This window comes from Parambassis ranga, chromosome 6, assembly GCF_900634625.1.
Source record: "Parambassis ranga chromosome 6, fParRan2.1, whole genome shotgun sequence".
NCBI classification, from domain to species: Eukaryota; Metazoa; Chordata; class Actinopteri; family Ambassidae; genus Parambassis; species Parambassis ranga.
Window position 1 is genome coordinate 6,085,742 of NC_041027.1, and position 18,023 is coordinate 6,103,764.

The following is an 18,023-nucleotide window of genomic DNA, read 5'->3' on the forward strand; positions in this document are numbered from 1 at the left end:
TGAATTGCACCATATGACACTCATACCATACCACTTTACTTGCTTGACAAAGTAATCACTATGTCAATTTTAAATTTGGATGATTTAAACATGTCTATAATTGTGGTTGCTCAGCACCTTTTTCTTGCCACAAAACAGCTCATTTAGTGATGGCCACAAGTTGATACAAGCTGGCTTAAATAACTTTCAAATTTATGTTGAAAAACACATCAACATGTGAAAACCTGCAAGTATTTTATCAGCCTAAAATGAAAGGAAGATTGCTTGCTTTTCTTCTTCCCTCAGCCAGCACCTGGCAAGTTTGGACATGTAACCAAAACAAAGTCAAGGAGACAGACAAAATAAAGAGCCTCCTGAGATCGATCAACCAGCCAGGCTGTGGAGAGGTTTACTAAACTTCAGAAAACAATTCTCCTAATGACACAGAGAGCAGCAGTAAACAACAAGTGTTTACAGAAAGTACAATAAGGAAGACTCAATATAGTGCCAGGCCTGGACTGTGTTAAGGTCTTGGCTGGTCCGCATCGCTAGAACATCTTGTTATCTCCAGATGACAAGTGCATACAGACCTAAATAACATTTCCAAACGAAAGTTTCACAAGTTGCAGCCTTAACAAATTTCATATAGTTAAGATACTAAACTGTAACTCAGCATGATCAATACAATCTACCCTCCCAGACACTTACTGTTGCTGGCTAGCCATTCATTGAGGTCTATCTCTCTGGGCAGCACCACCAGTTCCTTGAGGTCAAAGTCAACCACACGGATTTTTGTGAACTCTGGTTCCAAGTACTGCTTCTTCTCTTCTGCCGGAGGCTTCTTTCCATTTGGCTTCGTCTTTGACTTCCTGCAACACAGAGGAGGACAGGTTAAGAAAGAGTAATATAAGAATTAATATATAAGAGTAAATAAGAATTATGCAAATGTAACAAAATGGTCTGAAAAGTACTTAAAAGTTTTACAACATTCTCCATGTAGAGCCAAACAAATACAATTCCACTGAGGAACAGGAACACCAGCACAAATTATTTAGAATGCTTAAAATGCAAATCCAAGAATCTACTTGCAGACAGAAAGATCTCAGATCCACAACATAAGGGGCCGAATATAAAATATTCAGACTTAAAAAATATAAACATCATGTGACTTTTCCTAACACTGGATGAGTTCTCACCAGCTGAAACAGACAAAACAGAGGTTTTTGTTGCCATACCTGACCTCTAACTCTGACCTCTGACATAATGTTGAGTCTATAGCTTCCCACAGACAGCCATCCCTAGTGCCTTGTACTTCCACTGCTAGTTTTAGCACAGGGATGTCATATCACACTCTTCCTGCACTTCCAGGGCTCTAACCTCCCTCCCCCCAGCTACTGCTCTGTCTGTGTCAGTAGAGGCAGTGCAACCTAGGGTCAAAGGTTGGAAGGTTTGATAGAAAATCATACATACAAACATACTAACGCAATTGACTGCCCCACAGTCTGCATATACATGACTTCCTGACTCAATTCAAGTTCTCAATGTCCCCCTACATCTCTATTTCGTTCCACTTGGCTCTGTTACTTCTATTTGGGTTTGCTTAAGGACAAGGGAGTTTCAGTTTGCTCCCTGAATTTATTGTGCTTTTGTTGACCCTCATTTCCGGCCTTGTTGCGCTCACCCACTCTATCCCTACTTCTCATCCTCCTCTCTCCGCACCCTATGTCCAAACACAATGATCCTGCACATGTGTTCTTGGCTCTCGCTTATCCCCTTTCCTTCCTATTTGCACTCCCATATCCCTAACTGTTGTCGAAAGATTGCAACTCTAGCTCCATTTCTGAGGAAAGCTGTTCTCACAGCACTAATGACATGGGATCACAAACATGAATTCCCTTCTCACTTTCACTAGGGCTGACAGTGGAGTGTGGGGAAAGGGGTATTACACAGTCATGCAGCCAGAAAAAATTGAGAGACCAGAAGGGCTTAAAAGAAGGAAGAGAAAAGGCAGATCAACACAGACCCAAATGACAACCATGGGAACTAATAAACACTTTCAAAACATCTCTGGACTATGAGGCACAAGTCAGCTTGGACAGGAGCACTCAAACACCCTCTGCAGTTGCATTCTCTTCCCCAGCAAAGGCCACACAGTTTTCCACCTCAGCAAACAAGGGAAGGCATGTCAACATCACGCATACAGAGCCTGCAGCCTTTTACTTTGTAATTGTTTAAATTTGCCCTCTCTTCACATGTTGGCCGTTGTTTCTAATTAACATGTCAAACTGCCTTTAGGATTCTTGTGGAAAACTATTAAGATCTAAAGGACAGACAGTTGCACAAACATACTGCATTGCTCAGGTTCTCATTTGCTTGGTAATGATTCACCAAGCTGCTCAGTTCTTCCTATCAGACAGCACCTGAGCTTGTTTTGGCCTCATTTAAAACCAAGGACACAGCAGATTACACTGCTGGGTAATTATTAATGACTGACTACTTTCTGTTTTACCCCATCTCTCTTTCTCCGTCTCTCTCTTAAACAGATATCTTGTCTTCCTTTGAGCTTATAGGCGTTTCTTTCTGTTCCGTCTGTCTTTGGGCTGCTGGCTCACCTGTCTAATCATCCTATTGTTCAGGGTCAAAAGCCTCAGGCCTCTGCCCCGTCCTTACCCTCTCTTTTCATCCCTTCGTGCTCTTTTCCCTTCATCTTTCTGTCCCCACCTATTATCCTGCCCGACTAACTCCCCATTTAACTCATGACCTGTACTGACTCACATTTTAATTACTGTTCATTCCCATGCTTGTTTTATAATGTCTTTCATTTTTCCTTATCTCTGTATGCTTCCTTGCCCAAAACAGGAAAAAAAAATCTTCCGGCTCACGAGGACACAGAGATAATCATGTGGTCTGTGTGGTTTTGTGCTGTGAGTTACATGTTCTGTCATGTGAAAGAGCTTTAGCCAAGGAACAAGCTTCATCTTCAGATACTGTCAAGCCTTCACAACTTTTCAAAGGCTTTGCTAAGCCTCTCAGAAACACTGGTCGGTTCCTATGAAAGGATCCTTTTGAAAACATTCTGTTTCATTGAGCTATTTCCTGCCTCTGTAATTTCATCATTTTCTGTACAAATGCCTCCTCCACTTCTTGTGAACATTTGTGTGGTAATGGGAGGTGAAATTCTGGGGCCATTAGTTTATTTTAGGATAAAGAAAACTTCCTCTGTGCCAGCACTCCTCCCCTCACATGTACATAGTCTCTCCAACACACACACACTTTGTCTGTTCTTGGTAAAGTTCTCCAAGGCAAGTCTTTGCCATAAAAGGCAGCCGATGCCTCTTTCTCCTTACCAGATCAGGGACAGATCAGGGCAGGGGTAGAGGGGAACTGAAGCCAAGGCCAGGCACATGTCTCCAGGATGGGTGGGGGGAGCAATAGCCTGCCTGGCACCAATAGGACCAAGACTATGACATAGGATCACATGGGATCAGAAAAACCTGGTCAGCCATAAGTCAAATGTGTAAAACTGCTGATTCTTTTGGAGCACTTAAAAGTGGGGGACGAGAGGATGGGAAAATACCTGCTTATGTTTATCTGCCACAAAAACAGTGAGGAAATAGGGTTGTATAGTTGGGTGACAGGGAGGTCAGCCCTGCAGAGTGACTGACTCAACAGCTGTTCAGTTCAGTCTGTTAGAGACTCTCACCCTTTCACTTTTCCCAGTAATTCCACCTCCCCCATCATCAAGCCCTCCACTCATTACCTTTCCCCTTGTACAATGCCACAGATACTCAGCACACCTGTGACTCTAAGTACACACTGACGTACACACATACTCAGACTAGGCTTTGGCTGTACTCCCCTTTCACTGTTCATGGTCAATCCAGCTGGTCACAACAGCTGCGTCATGGGCCTGATCCCACCAGAGACCCCGAGAAAATCTAGAAGAAGCAGGTTCTGTCTGGTCTGAGAGGCTGTGTTTGTACAAGCATGTGTATGCCCACCAAAACTGTTCAGTCAAGCACACATCCCTCTGGCCTCCAACTGGCGCAAATACTTGCTGCTGTATATTAGCTGACGGTGTGCCAGATGAATACTGTATACATTTAGTTCTACAATAAGCTTTGTGTGAAGAGGGGAAGCCCACTAGCAGGTACGCAACAAACATGTTCTATTAGAGAGAACCTGGTTCCAATTAATCTGGGACTAATATGAGGTCATATTACAGAACTATGCTAGAATTAATTGCGTATTAAATTCCTTCTCTAAAATACATTTGCTACTTAATAGCTTTCCCCTTCCCTCCTCCATGCTTGTTCTTTACTAATTTATCACCTAAACACCACATCAGAAATAAATTCCATCAATACTCATGCTCTTGTAAAGCCGCCAAGGCCTGGGATTTTGTGTATTTACTGGTTCCACTGACATGTTGTAAACACAACTAAATTCTGGAACCTGTTTGACAAAATGCATGTAATGACTTTCCCCTTAGGTCTGCGGCTCCTGCCAAGCCAGATATTGCGCAAACATTGCATGAACTGGCCTCCTGGAGCACAGGGAAATCTAACTATGGGCATATGGATGCAGTTAATGCAATCTCCTAGGGTGAGTAGCACGAGCAACACTGACGACAAAGAGCAGCATTCATACCTACTATCTAGTCTCAGATGGCTGATTCTTACAGCGATTGAAAAGATGTGATTTGAGTAATAACAGCAGGCAAAGAGTTTCCTCCTTTAAAATAAAATAAACAAGCACAGAAAGTGTAGGTCTTTTTGTCACCTCTAAAGGAAGAGGATGAGCTCTAAGGTGTGAACATATGCTCTTTTTTGTTTAAGAGGAGATAAAGTCACAGAGTTATACAAAAGACCATTGTACCACAGAACACAATTAGAGGTTTTTGATTGATATCAATTCCAAAGGAAAAAACCCACACCTGAGAGTAGTAGGTAGTAAGTAGCAAGGACTGAAAAACTGCAATAAAACAGCAACAGGATATCACTCCGATCTTAGAAGATAAGAAGTGAGAAATGAGTGAATGTAAAAAGAGCTTTTGTTGGTTGACTTTTCTCCAGGGCTGCTGATCTATTTCAGAATTCAAATTGAATGGACTCTGTGGCTCTTTTCCCTGAAAAACCACAGACAGAGGAAAAGCAGGCAAACCACAGGCTAAAAAGAGGCAGGCTTAAGGACAAACCTAAGATTTAACACTCTGTCAGAGTTGTTCCTGAAGTTTGAAGTTTGACGCACAGATAATCAGCTCCAGTTTTAGTTCTGGAGTAAAGAGATAAGAAGGAAACAAAGATAATGAAGGTGCAGCTGCCTCCAATTAATCGGTAGCATTACTTTACAGCAAAAGCAGTGCTGTAAATTATTAGGAACTGTAGCCAGGGTGCAGGCTTAAACATGTGTGCATACACACAAACACACAGAAAAAAAATTCTGGCTGCCTCCTCTTCCCCTTGTCATCCTGTGCTAAATCCTATTCAGGTCCTCAATCCTGCAGAGTGTGTAAGGACCCCCTGCCAGTTCCACAATGGACCCTCATCAACATCACAACACACATCTGTGAGAGGAAGGGGGTTTGGGACAAGATAAGACCAGGCCAGTAGTTAAGCACTTGGCAACTGTAACCTTACAGGAACATGACTAGCCCTGACATTGACTTGGCATGACAGAAAGCAACACAGATAAACTCTGATCAATCTAATCAGTCTATCTGATTTGTTCTGATGTTTACTGAATCAAGTGGTAAAACAAAAACCACTGATGGGAGAGTACAGATTTGATCCAAACTATTCAATTAATCTATATAACAAAAGAAAGCAGTAGAGATCATACAAGGCAGCATGTTTACCCTCAGGGGAATACACTGTTAAAAGCTTTGACACTTCGGTAGTATAGCATTCATACCTGCTTCCAAGCCAAGGGCATTCAATTATTCACTAGAAGTGGAAACAGGTTAAAACTGGAGCTATAAACAGCTCTACATGCCCCCCACCCCTAATAAAATTCCAAACTATGCATCCTTGTTAACTTTGATGATGTGATTTGTGCTCAGTATTTCCCCATGACAGAAAATCTGTGAAACCTCACACCCCTCTTTTCCTCCCACACACATAACAATGTGTATTTCCAGCTGATTTCTTAAGCATCATCAGGCTGACTTTCCAGTAAAACAAAAGCAGCGAAACTTGTCTCTACCTGTCACATGTCTTTCAAAATTGTACTAAAACATTCCCTGCTCTGCCCAACACATCATGGTCTAACAATCTATTTAGGGATCTTAAAACGGTGGATATTCTTCTCACTATCGCTCATCACATCTTCTCAAAACATAACAGGTTTTCACCCACATGCCCCTTGGCTGCTGCCTGGAAAAACACACCTGTCCCCAGATTTGAAAGGTAAAGAGGAAACCAGCATTAACAGACAGAATGGTGTGTCCCCTGGAGGAGCACACTCACAGGCACTGCATGCCTTCTTCACATGACTCAGACAGGGCAAATACACAAATGTAAACTAGGTTAGGGTTTGTCTTGAACTGCACTAATTCTCCACACCATCTTGACTGCATAGTTGTTTGTGACACTCTGTATGTATGACAAACACAAAAAGAATCCTACTGGGTCATGCATGTTTTAAGTATTGGTCTACTTACTCACATTAGAACTTTTTTTGTGACAGCACCTTAAAATTCTTCACATTTACAGACAACTTTGGCCCGTTTCAAAGACAGCAAAAAGAACTTGTGCTTGCAGATCCAGAAATTAAAAATAATATTTCCTCCATTTTTGTGTTTACAATGTAGTGACAGTCTAAATGGGTCACTGTGAGAAAAGATTAGAAGGTAGCTTCAATTATATTTTCAGACACGCTGCACTTAGTTTGTTTCTGTCATTCTGTCATTTAAAATAATTTCTCCTCTAGTTGCCCACATTAAACCATTACATGTGTCGTAAATAATTGGACGAAATGAGGAGTCACGTTTCTTGTTGAGGCTTGTTAGGAAGAGGGATTAGGCTTCCAATTTACACGGCTGGAAATTGTTGTGACTCTTCTCCGCGTTGTTTAAAGAGGACGAGACATTTACGCAACGTAACCCCATGGCTCAACTAAAAGTCTGTAAGACTGTAATACAAGGTAGTACTAAAGGTGAAAACCGACGTCAGAAAAAATAACACACTGAACATACAGGCGACGAAGGTTTAGCGGAAAAAAGAAAAATGCGACAATTTAAATTAGTTACACATTGTTGACGTTGTAGTTACAACTTAATACCATTTTGTAAGCGCTTTACAGTACAAACTCGACTCAAATGTCATAATGTCACCAACTGATACAATATAGTTTTTTTTACCTGAGTACTTTTCCGACTGCCTGAAGCACCATTTTGCAACTTAGTCCGTTTTTTGAGTTTTTCTGAGGGTGCATGTCCGTCTTATCTCCAGAAAAGGAGCAATAATCTCCGACCATAGTTTAAAACATGAAGAAAAGTTTGCAGAACGTCTCCCTTTCAGGTCGTTCAGCTGTAATATGTCCTGCGTGAAACTGACTCACTGTACAGCAGAGAAGAAACTCTTGGTAGTTACATTTCAGAGGGAGCCCTTCCTCCTCCTGACGCTGTCGCCCAATCAGAGAAGGAGAAAGAGGACCAGGTGGGCGGTGCGTCATGACGCCAGAGTCTGCCCATATGGACGTCCTTTTCCCTGAAGTGTAGTTACAATGTAGCAACAGGTGGCCAGCTAGTAACTGTGTGCTATAAGGAAATAAAAAAGAAAGGTGCCGCTACGGTTTATATGTCTGCTGTAAGATAACAGGTGACACAAGATTAACTTTTGCAACAACAGCAAAATTACTCATACAGCAGATTTTAAACTCTTGCATTATTAAAACAAGTGGGGTGCTCTTTGGTGGAGGGTAGTAAATGAATGTGTTTGTCTTCCCTTATCCATGTTTCATGAATTGACTTTCCTACTAATTAAGAGTCCGCAGAGCATCACTTCTATTTTGCAGGGTGAGAACTAGCGGCAGGCCTGCAGAGACTGCTAGGCCACATTCCTCTGTTGATTTTGAACTTCATCAGGAGGTCCAGTTATGACAAGCTGGCAGCAGTCAGACGTGTTCAAACACGTCTTGAAGTTGAAGAACCAGTACAGAGAATCAAACAAAGCCAGTTTGAGAGCCAAAAAAGGTGGATCTGTAAAAATGTTGAGAAGTTTCTTTTTGCACTTCTGAATAATCAGAACAAGAACTTGACATAATAACTTCAGACAGACATTATTCGAAGCATGAGGATGATATAAATTCTAATTAAATTGTCAACAAAAAGCAGAGCCGACAACAGCAGAGAACACAATGAACAAAAGGAAGTAAACATCGACAATTGAAAGACGTTCCACTCATGAGAAGATTACAGCTGGCGTTACCAAACTATCATTCCGTTGCTGTTGTTCCCTCTAATTAGTGCTTCTCAACAGACTTCCCCCTCTTATTCTCCCTCTTCTACTGCTCTCTTCACACATTCTCCTCCCTTCTTTAGGGTTTGTTGTCGTCACCTCTTCCCTTCATTGTCTTCTGCTCTACAAAAAGCCTGTTTTACATTTTTTGTCTCCTCAAAAGACAAAACTTGCTGGGCTACAGATGTGACATGTACAGGAGCAACAGCATGGATGCACACAAACCCACACAAATCTGTTGAATCTGTGGAGCTATGTCCACTCCTTTTATGTGGGTACAAAGATAAAAGAGATGAGGGAGTTGTGTGAGGACTCTGTACTATATGTAAGTTGGTGTGTGTAGCATCTGCTGACATTCCAGTGCAGCTTGTTTTCAGGTGGACTGTTGGACCTATGAGCTTGTTTGTGTTCAGAAATGAAAGGAAATGCTCTGAAGGGCTACAGGGTCTGCAGTACTGAATGTTTCCCAAATGCCATACTGAACCTGAGTTCTGTGGAGGAGATAGGTAATCTAGAGGCCCACTGAGGCTCCAGCTGTGGTACTTACAGTGAGGAGTCTGGTGTGATATTGCTGTTGTAGTGGCTAAATGTAATCACAAAAAAGCCATGTTGCTATAATGGAAATCCTGTGCTCAAGAAACTTTCCATTAATTTGCTTCTAACTATTGGATCCATGCAATCACAGTCAAGACATCCATTTATGATAGCTGGGCCTTGCCACTATGCAGTTACTAGTGTGTGTATTAGTGAAATAAGCATGGACATTGTAAGAGCATGTGGCATTTATCCTAAAGTTTTTTTTTTTACTAGGCTGGTAGTATATGGTCGCACCTTAACTGTAGTTTGTCTTGTTATGTGAGCAGGTGGAGACAGAGATGCCACATGTCTGACCCTTCTTATGCAACGCCTGACGTGGATGGAAACCAATGGTCACATTCCATTGTCTGGCAGACAGAGGTTTACTTTCTTCTTTGCTAACGTCATAGTCACCTTTGTTTCCACTATACAGACATGACATGGAATAAGTCATCTGCTTGTTGTAAACCAGGTGTTGCTGTAAAGACAGATGTTGGTGCTACATTTACTGTATATATACAGTATATATACACTGTGTAAATATGTGTTCTGTAATGACCAGATAAAAATATATATAAAAAATACATAATACTAATAATAATTACTATAATTTTGTTAAGCCTTAATCTGATGAGCAAAAGAAATAATAAGCATGATAACTATGAGAAAAACTGATTACACAACAGATAGCAGAGGTGAAAATGAAGACAAAGAGAAAAAATGTTTTTCTTACTCCACTATTGACGTCATAATGCAACAGTAACGGGCGTTCCTGTGTGGAATGAAATCCCACACTGGTATGTTGAAGTGTGCTACATAGAACAGAAAATGATGCGATAAAAAGTGTTTTAATGGACAAAGCATGATGACCAGCAGCAGTCTCCTCACTGATGAAAAAGGATGGCTGGCCCAACAGGTTGGGTCTGAAAGTCAGCGGACATTCCACCTATTTGAGACAAAGAAAACACTGATTCCAGGCCAACAGTACATGAGTCACAACCACAGCAGTTGCGCCTTGGGGCCTGGCAGCAGCCCAGTCCCAGCTTTACCAAAGTGAATCTCCAACCACAGCTGGGATCAAAATGACAGACAAGTCAAGTGCCCAATCGTATTAAAACTGGATGAAAATGGATGAGTTTAAATTAAAAACAAGAAAAAAGAAAGAGCAGTTTTAAGTTTCTCTGTAAGACCTGTTGGTGTTGCGTTCTGGGTGTGTGGGAGTGTGTTTAGGTAAGGTCTTAGGCAGTGAAAACAGAGCTGACTGAAAGTCTTTAGTGCCTGGGGGTTTTCTATAGGCCCGAATAAAAGGTCAGCAGGGCCAGGAGACACTCTGCACACTGAACTCGGCGACCTGCCATACAATGCCAAATTTTTCAATTAGACAGAGAAGGGTTTTGCTTGCTGCCACAACTAGAAAAAACATAAAATGCATATCTACTACCACCTAGTACAGAGATGATTAAAGGAACGGCATAGTCAGTCAAGAATTAGAACCATTTAAATTCTTGAACTTTTGCTTCTGCAGCACTGTACAGATAGATGGACTCAGTGGCAGGAGTACACAACGACCTTATGAATCTTTTTGTATCTATTAAAAGTACCAACAGGTACCACTTTCAGCATATACACCAATGCATTCATACTGTTGATAACATAGCACACTACATTAATGCATGGGACCCATTAACAGTGATTAGTATCTAACTAGTTACCCTCTCCTCTACAGCTTCATGTATGATTCTCTCCTTTTCCTTGGCTTCATCTTACTCTGCATTCCTGTAGGGGAAGGGCTGCATGCAAAGACATGCCAATGCTCTCTGCACACACTGCCTGGCTAAACAAAGGACTGAAGAGGAGAGCTGAAGAGCAAAAGCAACATAAAGGGTGAACTAAAGGAGAGACACGTCAGCTCAGTTTTTCTTGTTTGGGATAGCTGTTTGCACTTCATGAGCAAACATTACAGAGTTGAGCTTCACGCTCCATTTGGCTGCGCCGATGCATGAAGTAAAATACCTGTCTAAATGCTGCTGCATTCCTAATCCAATTAAAAGTCAGGTTAGGTTAGATTTTTGCAAAAAAGAAGAGTAAACAAAGCTGGATTTAGCAAGAAGAAGGCAAGACATGAAAAATAACAGACTCATGTCCAGACATAAATCACCATCACCATGGAGACTTCATGGATCGTGTCAGCTGGAATGAACCAGAATGGAATACAAAGAGTAGAAATGGATGAAATGGGAGATGGAAAGGTATGAGGCAAGAAGTTTATTAATTAAAATATTTAATTAGGGAAGTGAAAAACAGAACCGAAAAGAGTGTGAATTAAATAACATTGGACAAAATGAGAAGAGTGAAAAAGTTCAAATCAGAGTAGGAGGTTGTCACAGCATGCCCTGGCTACCCACTGCACTCCTCCTCCCTACATTCCTTAAGAAGGGTGAGTCTTTGTCCATCCATTACTATCCCTATTTGGGCAGTCTAACACCTGTCTGTCAAGTGTAAGTGCAGACGAACACACAGAGTGACCTGTTGGGTCCCAAAGGCTCAAGCGAAAGACCGGTTTTCAGCTAAATGACTGATAGATGAGAACATGAAGGTGAAGTAGCTGACCTGTGGAGTCACCTGTGATGTGCACAGGTGTTCACAGCAAGGTCGGAATGTGACTTTGTCCTCAAGCTTGTAAAAGTAAAAGTGATACACTTATGAAGCTTTGTTTGGTAAGGGCTACAGGTCTATGATGAGGTTACGCCATCAGTGTCATGAGATTAATCACATGACAGAAGAACAAAAGAGCACAGAGACAGAGATGTGGCTGCACATATTAAATATGACACAGGAGTGAGGGCCATTTGCAGCTCCAGGGATATACGAGCTGTGACACTAGCACTTGTTCAAAGCGCAGGTATGTGTGGATGTTATTGCCCTTGCATTGCTGGAGGAAACAGAAAAGCCTCCCCAAGTCTACCCAGATCTCTAATAAACCTCAAAAAAGGAAAAGAATGTCTCTTCCTGGGAAGCGTACATTAACCTTGCACTAAAACCAAATGTACTGATTACACAACTGCAGATAAAATTCTGAACATTTCTGAAGCAAACCAAAACATCACCTTCAGATTACAGCTACAGAGTGCAGAGTGGTTTGACATTAGTGCCCAACATTCCTTGTTTTATACACACACAGATGGGACTGGTGTGGGGCTAACACTGCCATCTACTGGAAATACAATGCAGGTGTGAACAGTCTGATATAAGGTAAATCAAATACAAAATGTTTCAATGGAAAAAAAATGGATTTTATTTCTTTGAGTAGTGTGTAGCCTACCTATTCCTGACAACTGATAACTTACACAAAACTTACAGCTAGACTGAGACTCCCTCTTTTTCTTTCCAGGTTTTATAATAAGGGTGTGGATGCTCAGACGTGTGTGCGCGCTTTTTGTGACACTTGAAACTGAACCAGGATTGTGCTTACGTTGCAGACGTCAGCATCCTCTGCAGACTGTAAAACTTGATGAGTTACTTTCCACTGCTGGTGATGCTAAGTGTGAAAAAGACCCACAGAGTCTTGGTACAACAACTCTTTAGTAAAACCACTAAACAAGGTTAGGTGACAGGGGGGAGTTTGTGACGTCAAGGCGAGGTGCAAGCAAAAAAGGGGGGAGTGCTGTGGTCAGACATAGGCAACTGTTTGCTCAGGAGTACAAGAGGCAGTCTGTGTGTGCATATGCATAAGAGTGTGTGTGAGAGCAATAGAGAAAAGGTGGAGGGGACTGGAAGGGGAAGAAAGATCGTCACGGAAAGGTAAGGTGGTGGGAAAGGGGTATGGGGTAGCGCCTATGTTTGCACAGGATGTATGTGTGCAGGGTGGAGTATGATGGGGTAGACCATGGCTGGACAGAGCTCTTTTCATGATCCAAAGAAGATTACATATACATATATATATATTATAAAAAACACAACACCAGAGGCCTCTGCCAGCATGGCCCTTTTACTCTGGGTATAGCACCATTCAGTAGATATCTCTGCAACAGATGTTTGACATTACATGGATTTCTTCTCATTCTAGTGATGACTGTATTGTGATTTTTGTATTGTGTGTTTAAAGCAACAATCTCACAAATTGCTCCTACAAAGAGAGTAGAGAATCACACTTGCACAAGTCCTGCAAAATAGATATATCTCAAAGATACTAATGGGCTTAAAGAGATGAAACAAAAATGAGGCACACAAATCACAAAAAGGGATGTCGGTAAGTCTGAAAGCAAACGATGCAGAGATAAACAGAAGGGTGTGGGGTTCCTGCAGAGTTTGGTTAGTTTTTGGCTGTGCATGCCTGGCCTGATCCAGCTCATTAACTCCTAAGCGAGGGCATTTATTCACAGATTCCTTATCGTAGATGCGTGTAACCCATACGCTTCCAAGAAGAGACTCAAACCACCACACACAACACACTAAAAGGCACAGAATGTTCCTTAAACGTGGACATTTAATTGGTGCACTAGAGTTGAACTACATGTCAGCTGGGAATAAGTGACTGATTCATGTCAAGTAGCTTGTTCAACTCCACCCGAGTGACTATGCAGACATATTATACATATCTCTGACTCTAATGGCCTGTGTATAAATTCAGTGTGACAACTGAAAAATGTTTATAAGCTGCACGACATGAAGTAAAGCTCACATCGGCCTGCAATCGCAGTGACAGAAAATAATGAGTTAAAAACATGCTGCATTAAGACCACGTACCAAATTACAGCAGACCACTACAGACTCACACACCAATATGTTTCTAGCATATTACATAACTCTGCATCCTCTAAACTTGGGAGACAAGAACAACAAATGGAAATGAGCAATGAGAGGTTCAACTCTTTTCCCAGAGGAAAAGGTCTTCATTTCAGTAAGCACTAAGTTCAACTCCATCAGACTGTGTGGCATGTTTGATTTGTCATTTGTTATGGTAAAGCTGAACTGAGACTACTGACAAATGAAAACGAGTATGCTTCTTAAGGAATGGCAAAAAGACTGATAAGGAAATATATATATATATATATATATATATATATATATATTTTGTCTCAATTACAATAAATAAAATACAGAAGCATGAAACTTAAGTGAATCGGCTTCTACATATCCCAGTACTCAGTTCTGGTTCTAACGCTGTTGCCCACAGATGTGAGAAAGTTACATATGTCAGCTCAAGTGTGTTTTGTACAGTAGCGGTTATCTCCAAAGAGCATTGCTTGTGCTGCCACAGCAGCCCCTGAGACTCTACTTGGCTTTAAAAACAGCCAACTCACATCTGCGGCTCTGCTTATCACCACAACCACACGGTCAAACAGAGAGACCAAGGACGTTTTTCAGAGAACAGTACAGCCAGTGCCTCTCCGTCACACACATCCTCTGAGTGGTGCAGTTCATTAGTGTTGTCAAGTGAACACCTCAGTTCAGAAGGAGCTTGATTAAAAACTAAAATCAAACACTCTTAGATATGTTATTGTTCATCCAAAAACCTATACAAACACAAACTTCCTTTGAGTTCAGGAGGGTCACAAACAAATTCTACCTCCCAGATGACTAGACGAGATCTTCCCACCATCTGATAGCAGAGGAAATTCTGGTCTATTGTGTGAGTCTGATTAACACTGGGAGTGATGAAGGCGTAGGAAGTGGTCACACCCTGGAGCTTGCAAATAGGTGACGAGCACCCCGTGACTGACGGAAACCAATAGATTAACAAAGCAAAAACTGAAGCTGGTGGAAAATATGAGTGAGTAAGTCCTCCTTGTAGAACCTTCTGGCACGTGTGTGTGTGCATTTTGACCTCTAATTGGCTTAGAGGTGTACAGATTCAGTTAATGTAAGTCTGTGTTTGTGCAACAGCTCTCCTGCACAGAGAGGAAGTCGGATCTCTCCAAGGAAGCAACATGGAAGGAAGGCAGGCATGTGCCAACCAGCAGCACTCCATCCTCTTGTGGACATCCACCCTTAACGACAACAATAGCACTAAACAGTAGCAGCATAGCAGCAGCTTTACATATAACAGGCTTTCCACCCAAAGACTTACTTTCCTGTAATTAGCAACAACAAAGTTCATGCCAGTACATATCAGTCTCTAGAGAGTAATCAGAAGGCAAAACACAGCACATGTTTGTCAGAGGTGTTGCTAGGTATAACGTGCAGATGGAATTCATGTGTTTCTGTGTGGCGACCACACCAGAGGAGGGTAATGGGTGCATTGGAGAGGCGAGGGATGCTTGGAGACAAAGAGAAGAACAAGAAAATGTGGAAATTCTGGAACGAAGCCATGTTTTGTCCCTTGCTGAGATGACAGTAAAAGCTACACTGAAGCTTTGGCCTTTGTTACAGTCAGGGAGGAAATAGTACAGTGTGTCCCTTGTTAGCCTGCTGAGGGGGAAAATATGCACAGCAGACATGTAAACAAACACTAATCTAAGAAAAACAACTAAAGACTCTTTTTGTCAACAAGACATATGGTATCAAACAAAAATGGCTGTCATTCACAGATGGTACATCAATGAGCGAAGAAGTGGGCACAGGCAGCTGTTGCTGGTGTAAGAATGGGAAAAGAAGAGATGGATAGAAAGGAAACACAAGAGAGGTCAAGTCAATAGATGTCCTTGGAGCAGTGAGAACAGGGACGTGTGCACCAAACACTGACGAGTGCTGACGTTCATCTTGCCCTACACAGGCCCTACGTTAAAGGATGAGCTGTGGTGAGGCTGACATAATCTGATCCTTTTATGAGAAGATGAGATCAGCAGCTGTTAAGACATACAACTTCATAGTGTGTCTCCACACCAGGGGATTCAGGTGTAAACAAGCCTCTGATTGGCTGTAAGCAGAGGAGTATCTGGCTCCCACCTGGGAAGATGGGCTTAGGCAGTGACATCATCTGTCTGGGGGAAGGAAGGACTGGTGCACATCTGTCTGCGACACAAAAGTCTTCAACAATAGTAACAACAATGCTCTGCACCTATGACCAATAACATCCATTGCTACAAAAGGGTATTTAAGGTTAGTCTGGCCCGGAGCATTGGAATAAACATTAGGTTCCTGAGAACATGCTGGAGTCAGCACTCTGCAGCAATCCCTGTTTGCTCCGCAGTCACAGCTACACTCTGATTAAATATAGTTTCACAAGGTGGGAGATGCTTGTGTGTGAGCCTGAAAGTGACGCAAACAAGCTTTTAAAGTGTGAATTATGGTAAGATGTGCTTACCAACACTGCCTTTCTGGAGGCTACTTATAACTTTGCCTGTCTGTTTTGTCTCTCAGGCTATCCTTGGTAACAGCACCAAGTCAGATGGTAGATAATTGAAACAAATGAGGGAGTACTGCTTCCAGAGGCACTGCAGCACAGAGGCAATTACACATCTTTGCAGTCAAGTGTGTATGTTTTAGTTTGAGACAGAAAGCGAATAAGGAAGTCTTACCTACTCACTACCATGTTCTCCATTCAATTAGGCTGTACCAGACCACCCCTCCCTTTCACCCTTGCCTGGGACAAACTTGATAAACAGGAAGTGAAACGCCCAGGGACTTCCTGTCTCCCTTCAAATGGGCCTCTTGTTCCCAGAGGCAGAACGGAGAAGCCACGGGCTGCTGCAACAACTGCTACAACCAATTTTACCAGCCCATACAAAGCCTGCAGGCGTGTTGTTTTGGTAGTGAATTCTGTCTAACCCCTTTCCTGCCACCTGACCAACCTCCAAACTGAGCCAAACACAATGAAGCCATTATCCACTTGCCAATTGGGCCACCATGCAGCTGTAACACGTCTTTCCATGCCTACAGGGCACCTGCTGCCACACAGAGACAACTTTTACTCAGCCATGCAGTACAGCTCAGTGTGTTACAGTGTGTGCTCTGATTCCATTACAGAGTAATGTTACTTTTGTTTCACTTCTTAAAATTCCTAGCTAATGAAAAAACTGAATTAAGTTGTTTTGGTAACAAAAGCCTTGCAATGAGGTCTGGTGGTTTTTATTTAAGCCTGTGTGTGCCTGGGTGTGTGCTGACTGTGATGATCTAAATGTGGAGGTGAGGTTAGTGCAAGGCCATCTCTTTCTCCTCCGCCTGAGCCAGCAGATCTAGGCTGCTCCTGAAACACACACATACACACAATGTTATGCAACTGGCCTTGTGTGTGAGGTCTGCCCTCTGCAGTGACTAGAGATCAGGTGAAAGTAGAGAAAGCACATGTAAGAAGACGTCTGTCAAGACTGACAGACGTCTTCTTACATGTGCTCAGAACAACCTGTGTGTCTCTCCATCAGAGACTAATGTAGTACATGTCCTGACTCTCAGGAGTTTCTCTTCCATTATCTGCAGATGAAATTCAGTCAAGCTTAAACAACAGACGAAAAGGCAGATCTAATTTCCGGGGGTCCCCTAAAGTCTGAAACCCGGAAGAAATGCAAAAACGTAAACCAGGTCTGCTCATTGAGACTCTGTCTACTAGCCAGTTAAAATTTAAAAACAGCTTGATTTTAAAATAATTAAAATTACAAACAACAAGTACCCACAGAACACTTTGTTACCTCTTTTACATGCAGACATATGTTTTCTCCTACTGTGCAGGTGTAGAAGGAACCACAGAAGAAACATTATACCACTTATATTTGTGTGTAGGCCTCGACAATATACCGTAATGCACTGTTAATTGCAAGTTTAAAAAAACTAAAAATTCAGCAAGAGAAAATTTAGAATTATGGTTTTATTGCTGAAGAATCAGTTGGTATAAAGTTGGCAAAGAATGATTGATCTTGGTAAAACTCAGTTTGTAGGGGTGTGACCAGGCATTTAGTTGGACAGAAAAATGGACAGAAAAAGATGGATTAACAAATCTACCATGCATAATGTGGAATGAACTGTCCCTTATCAAGATGTAATTGTAAACTTTGAAGTCCAGGGCTGAGATAAAAATCCTGTTACACATGCAGTTTAACTCTTTGGGTCATTACGAAGAAAGTTTAGTAACGT

General features: G+C 42.0%; 1 protein-coding gene across 4 annotated transcripts in view; it reads right to left on the reverse strand.

Moving 5' to 3' along the window:
- mob2a (MOB kinase activator 2a) overlaps nt 1-18,023 on the reverse strand; it is a 47,802-nt gene that overhangs the window by 4,646 nt on the left and 25,133 nt on the right. For 3 of the 4 annotated variants that reach the window (XM_028408079.1, XM_028408077.1, XM_028408078.1), the window contains exon 2: nt 688-848. In XM_028408079.1, coding sequence (XP_028263880.1) covers nt 688-848 — 161 coding nt within the window. Of the gene's footprint in view, nt 1-687; nt 849-7,339; nt 7,560-18,023 lie in introns of those variants that run through there. The other variant, XM_028408076.1, reaches the window with a different exon arrangement.